This window comes from Bombina bombina, chromosome 5, assembly GCF_027579735.1.
Source record: "Bombina bombina isolate aBomBom1 chromosome 5, aBomBom1.pri, whole genome shotgun sequence".
NCBI lineage: Eukaryota > Metazoa > Chordata > Amphibia > Anura > Bombinatoridae > Bombina > Bombina bombina.
The window spans coordinates 199,514,875-199,528,466 of record NC_069503.1 but is presented as its reverse complement, the minus strand read 5'-3'; the positions used below and the strand labels follow the sequence as shown (position 1 = coordinate 199,528,466).

Here is a 13,592-nt window from a genome sequence, read left to right as displayed (position 1 = left end):
ACATAGGTGTGTCCGGTCCACTGCGTCATCCTTACTTGTGGGAACCAATACCAAAGCTTTAGGACACGGATGATGGGAGGGAGCAAATCAGGTCACCTAGATGGAAGGCACCACGGCTTGCAAAACCTTTCTCCCAAAAATAGCCTCAGAAGAAGCAAAAGTATCAAATTTGTAAAATTTGGTAAAAGTGTGCAGTGAAGACCAAGTCGCTGCCTTACATATCTGATCAACAGAAGCCTCGTTCTTGAAGGCCCATGTGGAAGCCACAGCCCTAGTGGAATGAACCGTGATTCTTTCAGGAGGCTGCCGTCCGGCAGTCTCATAAGCCAATCTGATGATGCTTTTAAGCCAAAAAGAGAGAGGTAGAAGTTGCTTTTTGACCTCTCCTTTTACCAGAATAAACAACAAACAAGGAAGATGTTTGTCTGAAATCCTTTGTAGCCTCTAAATAGAATTTTAGAGCACGAACTACATCCAAATTGTGCAACAAACGTTCCTTCTTTGAAACTGGATTCGGACACAAAGAAGGCACGACTATCTCATGGTTAATATTTTTGTTAGAAACAACTTTCGGAAGAAAACCAGGTTTAGTACGCAAAACCACCTTATCTGCATGGAACACCAGATAAGGAGGAGAACACTGCAGAGCAGATAACTCTGAAACTCTTCTAGCAGAAGAAATTGCAACCAAAAACAAAACTTTCCAAGATAATAACTTGATATCAACGGAATGTAGGGGTTCAAACGGAACCCCCTGAAGAACTGAAAGAACTAAATTGAGACTCCAAGGAGGAGTCAAAGGTTTGTAAACAGGCTTGATTCTAACCAGAGCCTGAACAAAAGCTTGAACATCTGGAGCAGCCGCCAGCTTTTTGTGAAGTAAAACAGATAAAGCAGAAATCTGTCCCTTCAAAGAACTTGCAGATAATCCTTTCTCCAAACCTTCTTGAAGAAAGGATAGAATCTTAGGAATTTTTATCTTGTTCCATGGGAATCCTTTAGATTCACACCAACAGATATATTTTTTCCATATTTTATGGTAGATTTTTCTAGTTACAGGCTTTCTGGCCTGAACAAGAGTATCAATGACAGAATCTGAGAACCCTCGCTTTGATAAAATCAAGCGTTCAATCTCCAAGCAGTCAGTTGGAGTGAGGCCAGATTCGGATGTTCGAACGGACCTTGAACAAGAAGGTCCTGTCTCAAAGGTAGCTTCCATGGTGGAGCCGATGACATATTCACCAGATCTGCATACCAAGTCCAGCGTGGCCACGCAGGAGCTATCAAGATCACCGATACCCTCTCCTGTTTGATCCTGGCTACCAGCCTGGGAATGAGAGGAAACGGTGGGAACACATAAGCTAGGTTGAAGCTCCAAGGTGCTACTAGTGCATCCACTAGAGTCGCCTTGGGATCCCTGGATCTGGACCCGTAGCAAGGAACCTTGAAGTTCTGACGAGACGCCATCAGATCCATGTCTGGAATGCCCCACAATTGAATTATTTGGGCAAAGATTTCCGGATGGAGTTCCCACTCCCCCGGATGAAATGTCTGACGACTCAGAAAATCCGCTTCCCAATTTTCCACTCCTGGGATGTGGATTGCAGACAAGTGGCAGGAGTGAGTCTCCGCCCATTGAATTATTTTGGTCACTTCTTCCATCGCCAGGGAACTCCTTGTTCCCCCCTGATGGTTGATATACGCAACAGTCGTCATGTTGTCTGATTGAAACCGTATGAATTTGGCCTTTGCTAGCTGAGGCCAAGCCTTGAGAGCATTGAATATCGCTCTCAGTTCCAGAATATTTATCGGGAGAAGAGATTCTTCCCGAGACCAAAGACCCTGAGCTTTCAGGGGTTCCCAGACCGCGCCCCAGCCCACCAGACTGGCGTCGGTCGTGACAATGACCCACTCTGGTCTGCGGAAGCTCATCCCTTGTGACAGGTTGTCCAGGGTCAGCCACCAACGGAGTGAATCTCTGGTCCTCTGATCTACTTGTATCGTCGGAGACAAGTCTGTATAATCCCCATTCCACTGACTGAGCATGCACAGTTGTAATGGTCTTAGATGAATTCGCGCAAAAGGAACTATGTCCATTGCCGCGACCATCAAACCTATTACTTCCATGCACTGCGCTATGGAAGGAAGAAGAACAGAATGAAGTACTTGACAAGAGCTTAGAAGTTTTGATTTTCTGGCCTCTGTCAGAAAAATCCTCATTTCTAAGGAGTCTATTATTGTTCCCAAGAAGGGAACTCTTGTTGACGGAGATAGAGAACTTTTTTCTACGTTCACTTTCCACCCGTGAGATCTGAGAAAGGCCAGGACAATGTCCGTATGAGCCTTTGCTTGTGGTAGAGACGACGCTTGAATCAGTATGTCGTCCAAGTAAGGTACTACTGCAATGCCCCTTGGCCTTAGCACCGCTAGAAGGGACCCTAGTACCTTTGTGAAAATTCTTGGAGCAGTGGCTAATCCGAATGGAAGTGCCACAAACTGGTAATGCTTGTCCAGAAAGGCGAACCTTAGGAACCGATGATGTTCCTTGTGGATAGGAATATGTAGATACGCATCCTTTAAATCCACCGTGGTCATGAATTGACCTTCCTGGATGGTAGGAAGAATTGTCCGAATGGTTTCCATTTTGAACGATGGAACCTTGAGAAATTTGTTTAGGATCTTGAGATCTAAGATTGGTCTGAATGTTCCCTCTTTTTTGGGAACTATGAACAGATTGGAGTAGAATCCCATCCCTTGTTCTCATAATGGAACCGGATGAATCACTCCCATTTTTAACAGGTCTTCTACACAATGTAAGAATGCCTGTCTTTTTATGTGGTCTGAAGACAATTGAGACCTGTGGAACCTCCCCCTTGGGGGTAGCTCCTTGAATTCCAGAAGATAACCTTGGGAGACTATTTCTAGCGCCCAAGGATCCAGAACATCTCTTGCCCAAGCCTGAGAGAAAGTCTGACCCCCACCAGATCCGGTCCCGGATCGGGGGCCAACATCTCATGCTGTCTTGGTAGCAGTGGCAGGTTTCTTGGCCTGCTTACCTTTGTTCCAGCCTTGCATTGGCCTCCAGGCTGGCTTGGTATGAGAAGTATTACCCTCTTGCTTAGAGGATGTAGAACTTGAGGCTGGTCCGTTTCTGCGAAAGGGACGAAAATTTGGTTTATTTTTAGCCTTAAAAGACCTATCCTGAGGAAGGGCGTGGCCCTTACCCCCAGTGATATCTGAAATAATCTCTTTCAAGTCAGGGCCAAACAGCGTTTTCCCCTTGAAAGGTATGTTAAGCAATTTGTTCTTGGAAGACGCATCCGCTGACCAAGATTTTAGCCAAAGCGCTCTGCGCGCCACAATAGCAAACCCTGAATTTTTCGCCGCTAATCTAGCTAATTGCAAAGTGGCGTCTAAAGTAAAAGAGTTAGCCAATTTAAGAGCGTGAACTCTGTCCATAATCTCCTCATAAGAAGAATCTTTATCGAGCGACTTTTCTAGTTCATCGAACCAGAAACACGCTGCTGTAGTGACAGGAACAATGCAAGAAATTGGTTGTAGAAGGTAACCTTGCTGAACAAACATCTTTTTAAGCAAACCCTCTAATTTTTTATCCATAGGATCTTTGAAAGCACAACTATCTTCTATAGGGATAGTAGTGCGTTTGTTTAGAGTAGAAACCGCCCCCTCGACCTTGGGGACTGTCTGCCATAAGTCCTTTCTGGGGTCGACCATAGGAAACAATTTCTTAAATATAGGGGGAGGGACAAAAGGTATGCCGGGCCTTTCCCATTCTTTGTTTACAATGTCCGCCACCCGCTTGGGTATAGGAAAAGCTTCGGGGGGCCCCGGGACCTCTAGGAACTTGTCCATTTTACATAATTTCTCTGGAATGACCAAATTGTCACAATCATCCAGAGTAGACAACACCTCCTTAAGCAGAGCGCGGAGATGTTCCAATTTAAATTTGAATGTAATCACATCAGGTTCAGCTTGTTGAGAAATTTTCCCTGAATCTGAAATTTCTCCCTCAGACAAAACCTCCCTGGCCCCCTCAGACTGGTGTAGGGGCATGTCAGAACCATTATCATCAGCGTCCTCATGCTCTTCAGTATTTTCTAAAACAGAGCAGTGGCTAAAATGTTTTTGATAGAATTATCCATTACAGCCGTTAATTGTTGCATAGTAAGGAGTATTGGTGCACTAGATGTACTAGGGGCCTCCTGTGTGGGCAAGACTGGCGTAGACGAAGGAGGGGATGATGTAGTACCATGCTTACTCCCCTCACTTGAGGAATCATCTTGGGCATCATTTTCTCTAAATTGTTTGTCACATACATCACATCTATTTAAATGAGAAGGAACCTTGGCTTCCTCACATACAGAACATAGTCTATCTGATAGTTCAGACATGTTAAACAGGCATAAACTTGATAAAAGTACAAAAAACGTTTTAAAATAAAACCGTTACTGTCACTTTAAATTTTAAACTGAACACACTTTATTACTGAATATGTGAAAAAGTATGAAGGAATTGTTCAAAATTCACCAAAATTTCACCACAGTGTCTTAAAGCCTTAAAAGTATTGCACACCAAATTTGATAATAATAATAACGGAACTGGAGCCGTTTTTATATTTAACCCCTATACAGTCCCTGGTATCTGCTTTGCTGAGACCCAACCAAGCCCAGAGGGGAATACGATACCAAATGACGCCTTCAGTAAGCTTTTTCTATGTATCTGAGCTCCTCACACATGCATCTGCATGCCTTGCTTCCCAAAAACAACTGCGCATTAGTGGCGCGAAAATGAGGCTCTGCCTATGATTAGAGAAGGCCCCCAGAGAAAAAGGTGTCCAATACAGTGCCTGCCGTTTCTTTAACATAATTCCCAAGAATAAAATAACTCCTCAAAGCTATAAACTATTAAAAACGCTTATAAATCAATCGTTTTAGCCCAGAAAAATGTCTACCAGTCTTTAAAGCCCTTGTGAAGCCCTTTATTCTTATTTAATAAAAATGGCTTACCGGATCCCATAGGGAAAATGACAGCTTCCAGCATTACCAAGTCTTGTTAGAAATGTGTCATACCTCAAGCAGCAAAAGTCTGCTCACTGTTTCCCCCAACTGAAGTTAATTCCTCTCAACAGTCCTGTGTGGAAACAGCCATCGATTTTAGTAACGGTTGCTAAAATCATTTTCCTCTTACAAACAGAAATCTTCATCTCTTTTCTGTTTCAGAGTAAATAGTACATACCAGCACTATTTTAAAATAACAAACTCTTGATTGAAGAATAAAAACTACAGTTAAACACTAAAAAACTCTAAGCCATCTCCGTGGAGATGTTGCCTGTACAACGGCAAAGAGAATGACTGGGGAAGGCGGAGCCTAGGAGGGATCATGTGACCAGCTTTGCTGGGCTCTTTGCCATTTCCTGTTGAGGAGGAGAATATCCCACAAGTAAGGATGACGCCGTGGACCGGACACACCTATGTTGGAGAAACAGCACACTCCGGTGCCATTTAAAAAACATAATTTATGCTTACCTGATAAATTCCTTTCTTCTGTAGTGTGATCAGTCCACGGGTCATCATTACTTCTGGGATATTACTCCTCCCCAACAGGAAGTGCAAGAGGATTCACCCAGCAGAGCTGCATATAGCTCCTCCCCTCTACGTCACTCCCAGTCATTCGACCAAGGACCAACGAGAAAGGAAAAGCCAAGGGTGAAGTGGTGACTGGAGTATAAATTAAAAAAAATATTTACCTGCCTTAAAAACAGGGCGGGCCGTGGACTGATCACACTACAGAAGAAAGGAATTTATCAGGTAAGCATAAATTATGTTTTCTTCTGTTAAGTGTGATCAGTCCACGGGTCATCATTACTTCTGGGATACCAATACCAAAGCAAAAGTACACGGATGACGGGAGGGATAGGCAGGCTCTTTATACAGAAGGAACCACTGCCTGAAGAACCTTTCTCCCAAAAATAGCCTCCGATCAAGCAAAAGTGTCAAATTTGTAAAATTTGGAAAAAGTATGAAGCGAAGACCAAGTTGCAGCCTTGCAAATCTGTTCAACAGAGGCCTCATTCTTGAAGGCCCAAGTGGAAGCCACAGCTCTAGTAGAATGAGCTGTAATTCTTTCAGGAGGCTGCTGTCCAGCAGTCTCATAAGCTAAACAAATTATGCTACGAAGCCAAAAAGAAAGAGAGGTAGCGGAAGCTTTTTGACCTCTCCTCTGCCCAGAGTAAATGACAAACAGAGAAGACGTTTGTCGAAATTCCTTAGTTGCCTGTAAGTAAAATTTTAGAGCACGGACTACATCCAGGTTGTGCAGTAGACGTTCCTTCTTTGAAGAAGGATTTGGGCATAAAGAAGGAACAACAATCTCTTGATTGATATTCCTGTTAGTAACTACCTTAGGTAAGAACCCAGGTTTAGTACGCAGGACTACCTTATCCGAATGAAAAATCAAATAAGGAGAATCACAATGTAAGGCTGATAATTCAGAGACTCTTCGAGCCGAGGAAATAGCCATTAAAAATAGAACTTTCCAAGATAACAACTTTATATCAATGGAATGAAGGGGTTCAAACGGAACGCCCTGTAAAACATTAAGAACAAGGTTTAAACTCCATGGTGGAGCAACAGTTTTAAACACAGGCTTAATCCTGGTCAAAGCCTGACAAAAAGCCTGGACGTCAGGAACTTCTGACAGACGTTTGTGTAACAGAATGGACAGAGCTGAGATCTGTCCCTTTAATGAACTAGCAGATAAACCCTTTTCTAAACCTTCTTGTAGAAAAGACAATATCCTAGGAATCCTAACCTTACTCCAAGAGTAACCTTTGGATTCACACCAATATAGGTATTTACGCCATATCTTATGGTAAATCTTTCTGGTAACAGGTTTCCTAGCCTGTATTAAGGTATCAATAACTGACTCAGAAAACCCACGTCTTGATAAAATCAAGCGTTCAATTTCCAAGCAGTCAGCTTCAGAGAAGTTAGATTTTGATGTTTGAAGGGACCCTGTATCAGAAGGTCCTGCTTCAGAGGTAGAGACCAAGGTGGACAGGATGACATGTCCACCAGGTCTGCATACCAAGTACTGCGTGGCCACGCAGGTGCTATTAGAATCACTGATGCTCTCTCTTGTTTGATTCTGGCAATCAATCGAGGAAGCAACGGGAAGGGTGGAAACACGTAAGCCATCCTGAAGTCCCAAGGTGCTGTCAGAGCATCTATCAGGACTGCTCCTGGATCCCTGGATCTGGACCCGTAACGAGGAAGCTTGGCGTTCTGTCGAGACGCCATGAGATCTATCTCTGGTTTGCCCCAACGTTGCAGTATTTGGGCAAAGACCTCCGGATGAAGTTCCCACTCCCCCGGATGAAAAGTCTGACGACTTAAGAAATCCGCCTCCCAGTTCTCCACTCCCGGGATGTGGATTGCTGACAGGTGGCAAGAGTGAGACTCTGCCCAGAGAATTATCTTTGATACTTCCATCATAGCTAGGGAGCTTCTTGTCCCTCCCTGATGGTTGATGTAAGCAACAGTCGTGATGTTGTCCGACTGAAACCTGATGAACCCCCGAGTTGTCAACTGGGGCCAAGCCAGGAGGGCATTGAGAACTGCTCTCAATTCCAGAATGTTTATTGGCAGGAGACTCTCCTCCTGCCTCCATTGTCCCTGAGCCTTCAGAGAATTCCAGACGGCACCCCAACCTAGAAGGCTGGCGTCTGTTGTTACAATTGTCCAGTCTGGTCTGCTGAATGGCATCCCCCTGGACAGATGTGGCCGAGAAAGCCACCATAGAAGAGAATTTCTGGTCTCTTGATCCAGATTCAGAGAAGGGGATAAGTCTGAGTAATCCCCATTCCACTGACTTAGCATGCACAGTTGCAGTGGTCTGAGGTGTAAGCGTGCAAAGGGTACTATGTCCATTGCCGCTACCATTAAGCCGATTACCTCCATGCATTGAGCCACTGACGGGTGTTGAATGGAATGTAGGGTGCGGCAAGCACTTTGAAGTCTTGTTAGCCTGTCCTCTGTCAGGTAAACATTTTTCTAAATATCGGAGGGGGTGAGAACGGCACACCGGGTCTATCCCACTCCTTAGTAACAATTTCAGTAAGTCTCTTAGGTATAGGAAAAACCTCAGTACTCGTCGGTACCGCAAAATATTTATCCAACCTACACATTTTCTCTGGTATTGCAACTGTGTTACAATCATTCAGAGCCGCTAACACCTCCCCTAGTAATACACGGAGGTTTTCCAGTTTAAATTTAAAATTTGAAATATCTGAATCCAGTCTGTTTGGATCAGAACCGTCACCCACAGAATGAAGCTCTCCGTCCTCATGTTCTGCCACCTGTGACGCAGTGTCTGACATGGCCCTAATATTATCAGCGCACTCTGTTCTCACCCCAGAGTGATCACGCTTACCTCTTAGTTCTGGTAATTTAGCCAAAACCTCAGTCATAACAGTAGCCATATCCTGTAATGTGATTTGTAATGGCCGCCCAGATGTACTCGGCGCTACAATATCACGCACCTCCCTCTGAGCGGGAGATGTAGGTACTGACACGTGAGGCGAGTTAGTCGGCAAAGGTTTAATCCCATTAGCAAAGATAACAAATTCTGAAAGCAGGAAACAAATTACAGAATAAACGTTTTTTATCTCAGTCAAACTACAATTCTCACAGCTCTGCTGAGAGAAATTACCTCCCTCAAAATAAGTTTTGAAGACCCCTGAGCTCTGTAGAGATGAACCGGATCATGCAGGGAATACAATGAGTTGCTGACTGAAATATTTGATGCGTAGTAAAAGCGCCAAAAAACGGCCCCTCCCCCTCACACACAGCAGTGAGGGAGAACAGAAACTGTCAGAAAACAGATTAAGCAACTGCCAAGTGGAAAAATAGTGCCCAAACATTTATTCACTCAGTACCTCAGTAAATGAAAACGATTTTACATTCCAGCAAAAACGTTAAACATAATCTCTAGTTATTAAACAGCTTTATGTATTTCTTACAGTGTAATTCTAGTGAAGTACCATTCCCCAGAATACTGAAGTGTAAAGTATACATACATGACATTATATCGGTATGGCAGGATTTTCTCATCAATTCCATTGTCAGAAAATAAAAGCTGCTACATACCTCTATGCAGATTCATCTGCCCGCTGTCCCCTGATCTGAAGTTTACCTCTCCTCAGATGGCCGAGAAACAGCAATATGATCTTAACTACTCCGGCTAAAATCATAGCAAAAACTCTGGTAGATTCTTCTTCAAACTCTGCCAGAGAGGTAATAACACACTCCGGTGCTATTTTAAAATAACAAACTTTTGATTGAAGATATAAAACTAAGTATAATCACCATAGTCCTCTCACACATCCTATCTAGTCGTTGGGTGCAAGAGAATGACTGGGAGTGACGTAGAGGGGAGGAGCTATATGCAGCTCTGCTGGGTGAATCCTCTTGCACTTCCTGTTGGGGAGGAGTAATATCCCAGAAGTAATGATGACCCGTGGACTGATCACACTTAACAGAAGAAATAACAAACTTTTGATTGAAGAAATAAATTAAGTATAAAACACCACTCCTCTCGCGGACCTCCTATGTTGAGACTTGCAAGAGAATGACTGGATGTGGCAGTGAGGGGAGGAGCTATATAGCAACTCTGCTATGGGTGATCTCTTGCAACTTCCTGTTGGGAAGGAGAATATCCCATAAGTAATGGATGATCCGTGGACTGGATACACTTAACAAGAGAAAGAACTATTCAATTCAAACTCTATTCAATTTAGGAAATAAAGGTTCATCAGGCAATATGACCTCTGGAACCCCTGAATTTGCCAAAAACTTCCTGTAGAAGAAGCGCAAATTCCTAAAACTAAAGTCTGGTTCCTCTGCAGCTGGAGGTTGAAAGGCAGCAGACTCCAACCCAGAAAGTTTATACTCTGAAGTCTCAGAAAGAACCGCATCCTCGGATAACCCTATCAGTTAAATCCAAAAATTATTTGATGTACTCTGGTAAGGAGTGCAATATGTAACCTTTCGCTTGCACTTACCAGGGCGAGGAAAAGCATTAAGGCCGCAGACACCGCCGTCTGAACTGCACAGTAACGCCCGGAGAAAAAAAGGCCCCCTCCAGATGGAGGATCCGCAATGCTACGGGAAAACTGCATGTGTATAGAGATAACAATGTAGGGTACGCACCTCACTGGACGACAACTCCTCAGAGGTGGACCACTCTGTGGTATCAAACATGTTTGATATTATCACATTATCAAGGCATATGGAACATAATTGAGAGAGGGAACTAGGGCCTCCTCACCATATACACAGGAATTACTCTTTAGGAATAGAGGGAGTGCCCTCTAAAGTAACAGAATCCTCCATTGCTAGTGCAATAACTGGAGAACTAGAGAAATAAAACATCTTATTTTATTCAAAAAACGGCACCCTTATACCTCAATGGCTGGAGCACTCACCACCTCCTATGACCCAGACAGTACAAAGATTTATGACTCCTCTGTGATAGTCCGGTCAGGAAAGAGGGAACGAATCACATAGTGCACAATGCAGGACTGACCCTGCTATGAGACAAAGTGCGCCAAGCTTGTAAGCTGCATGGCTCTCAAAGTGAAAGTGAAACCTCTATATTCCATAACAGCCTATGAGCTGAACATCTCACACATAAAGCAGCATAAAATCAAACAAAAATAGATTATTATTCCCCCCTGTTCAATAATCCCCCTGAGATATTAACCCTTGATTCTATAAAGATAAAAGGCGACACACTGTGACCCCGTCTTTTGTGTTAACATTATGTAATAAAAAATGAAACGATCTTACCAGATTCAATGCCGTGGAACAGGAACACAGCCCTTCAAGTGTGACAGGTCGTAGCATCGCTCCTGACATGGACTTGAGAGAAAAAGCAGTCTGTGAAACTCATCAACGCCGATTGCTGTAGGAGCCGTTAATAGGTGTCGGGATGGTGTCACAAAGGTAAGCTCCCTCTGCATCTCCGGACTCTTACGTTCACCCAGGCCCTCACTGAGCAGCTTATAGGGCTACTTAAAACTTCTGTCCCATTGCAAAGAGTAGTACCCTCCATAAGAGACAAAACAAATTCTGACACTTCTCTGCTAACCTCCTGGGACGAAAGGCAAAGAATAACTGGGGGATGAGGGAAGTGGGAGGAGTATTTAAGCCTTTGGTTGGGGTGTCTTTGCCTCCTCCTGGTGGCCAGGTTCTTATTTCCCAAAAGTAATGAATGCAGCTGTGGACTCTTTCCAAATAGGAAGAAAAAAAAATCGCTACGTAATAAAAACAAATCCCCCGAGATTCCATTACATTGACTGTTAAGTCAAATATTAAAATCTCAAATAGGTATCTAAATTCCCAAGAGATACCTGTTTGCCATATATTCAGCCTAAAAAATGAAGGGTAAAGCATTAACCCCTTCACTGTTAAAATGAAAAACACAGCCTAAGTACCTGCATGAAATAAACTGCCCAGAAATAAATTACTAAAGTACCGGAATTAGTTGTGTCCCAATTCAATGATCCACTGAGGATTAACCTCTAGAGTGCTGCCCTCAAAAGCTAGAAGGCAAGAGCACTTATCTGTGGATCCGGCTGTAGGGCAGGAAACAGCTTCTTAGGTGTGACTGATTCACCAACATCTGGGGGTTATGGGTAAGGGAAGTGACACTTAACAGCTCTGCTGGGGTGCGCTTTGCCTCCTCCTGCTGGCCAGGAGGTGAATATCCCACTAGTAATTGGAATGAATTGTGGACTCTCCATGCCATAGGAAAGAAACAAACATTTCTTAATGTCTGCTTAAATGTGACCTTTTTTTTTAATACACATAGCAATTAAAAAAAAAAATCTTCATACAAATTAGAAATAAAAAGTTCAAACTTGACAGGCACTTACGGTGCATTTAAAATGTGGAAGCATTCGGTGTAAATATGTTTCACTTATATCAACAATTTTGACAGCTTTAGTAATAACTTTTAAAGAATATGTAGCAAGCACCAATACTTGTCATGGGAGCAGTGAGTGATGTATTTATGTAAGAGCTTTTACCTTAAAAATCTTAAAATATTCTGGAAGAACAGAGGCAAATTTGCTTATTGTGTAGTTTTTGGCTTCATCATTCTGGTCAAGAGCTTTTCGAATGCTTCTCCACAGGACCACAACTATTTCCAGTAAACTTGCCATTGAAGCAGTGTCTGCAGTTGATAACACATTGACCAGTACCTGAAAAATAAAAACACTGAATTTACAAATAAACCTATGTGCAATCTAATCATTTCAACTAATGTATTCTAGAAAATAAAATAAAAACATTCGCCTAGATTTAGAGTTCTGCGGTAGCCGTCAAAAGCAGCGTTAAGGGGTCCTAACGCTGCTTTTGGCCGCCCGCTGGTATTTAGAGTCGTGTAGGTAAAGGTCTAACGCTCTCTTTCAAGCTGCGACTTTTCCATACCGCAGATACCCTTACGCCAATTGCGTATCCTATCTTTTCAATGGGATCTTCCTAACGCCGGTATTTAGATTAAATTCGTTTTATTGTCATTGTACAAAGTAGGAAAACAGAGACAACGAAATTATATTTAGAGTCTTGTCTGAAGTGAGCGTTACAACTCTACCGACAAAACTCCTACCGCCCATGGAAAGGCTGTAGTTAAGAGCTTTCTGGGCTAACGCCGGTTTATAAAGCTCTTAACTACAGTGCTCTAAAGTACACTAACACCCATAAACTACCTAAGTACCCCTAAACAGAGGTCCCCGCACATCGCGGCCACTATAATAAAAAAATTTAACCCCTAATCTTCCGACCGCACACCGCCGCCACCTACATTATCCCTATGAACCCCTAATCTGCTGCCCCTAACATCGCCGACACCTATATTTATTAACCCCTAATCTGCCCCCCCAACGTCGCCGCTACCTTACCTACACTAATTAACCCCTAATCTGCCGACAGGACCTCGCCGCTACTCTAATAAATGTAGTAACCCCTAAAGCTAAGTCTAACCCTAACACCCCCCTAAATTAAATATAATTTTAATCTAACGAAATAAATTAAATCTTATTAACTAAAGTATTCCTATTTAAAACTAAATACTATACCTGTAAAATAAACCCTAATATAGTAATAATTATATTGTAGCTATTTTAGGATTTATATTTATTTTACAGGCAACTTTGTATTTATTTTAACTAGGTACAATAGCTATTAAATAGTTAAGAACTATTTAATAGCTACCTAGTTAAAATAATTACAAAATTATCTGTAAAATAAATCCTAACCTAAGTTACAATTAAACCTAACACTACACTATAATTAAATAAATTAAATAAATTACCTACAATTAAATAAACTAAAGTAAATTACCAAAAAAAAACAAATGAATGAAGGTTCATTTAAGTGACGTCATCCAAGATTGGCGTCCCTCGAATTCCGATTGGCTTATAGGATTCTATCAGCCAATCGGAATTAAGGTAAGAAAAATCTAATTGGCAAATCGGAATTCGAGGGACGCTATCTTGGATGACGTCACTT

General features: G+C 42.6%; 1 protein-coding gene across 1 annotated transcript in view; it reads right to left on the bottom strand.

Moving 5' to 3' along the window:
- The window catches only part of NCAPG2 (non-SMC condensin II complex subunit G2), a 365,294-nt gene that overhangs the window by 254,034 nt on the left and 97,668 nt on the right, over window positions 1-13,592 (bottom strand). The window contains exon 16 of the mRNA XM_053713827.1: window positions 12,110-12,283. Coding sequence (XP_053569802.1) covers window positions 12,110-12,283 — 174 coding nt within the window. The remainder of the gene's footprint in view (window positions 1-12,109; window positions 12,284-13,592) is intronic.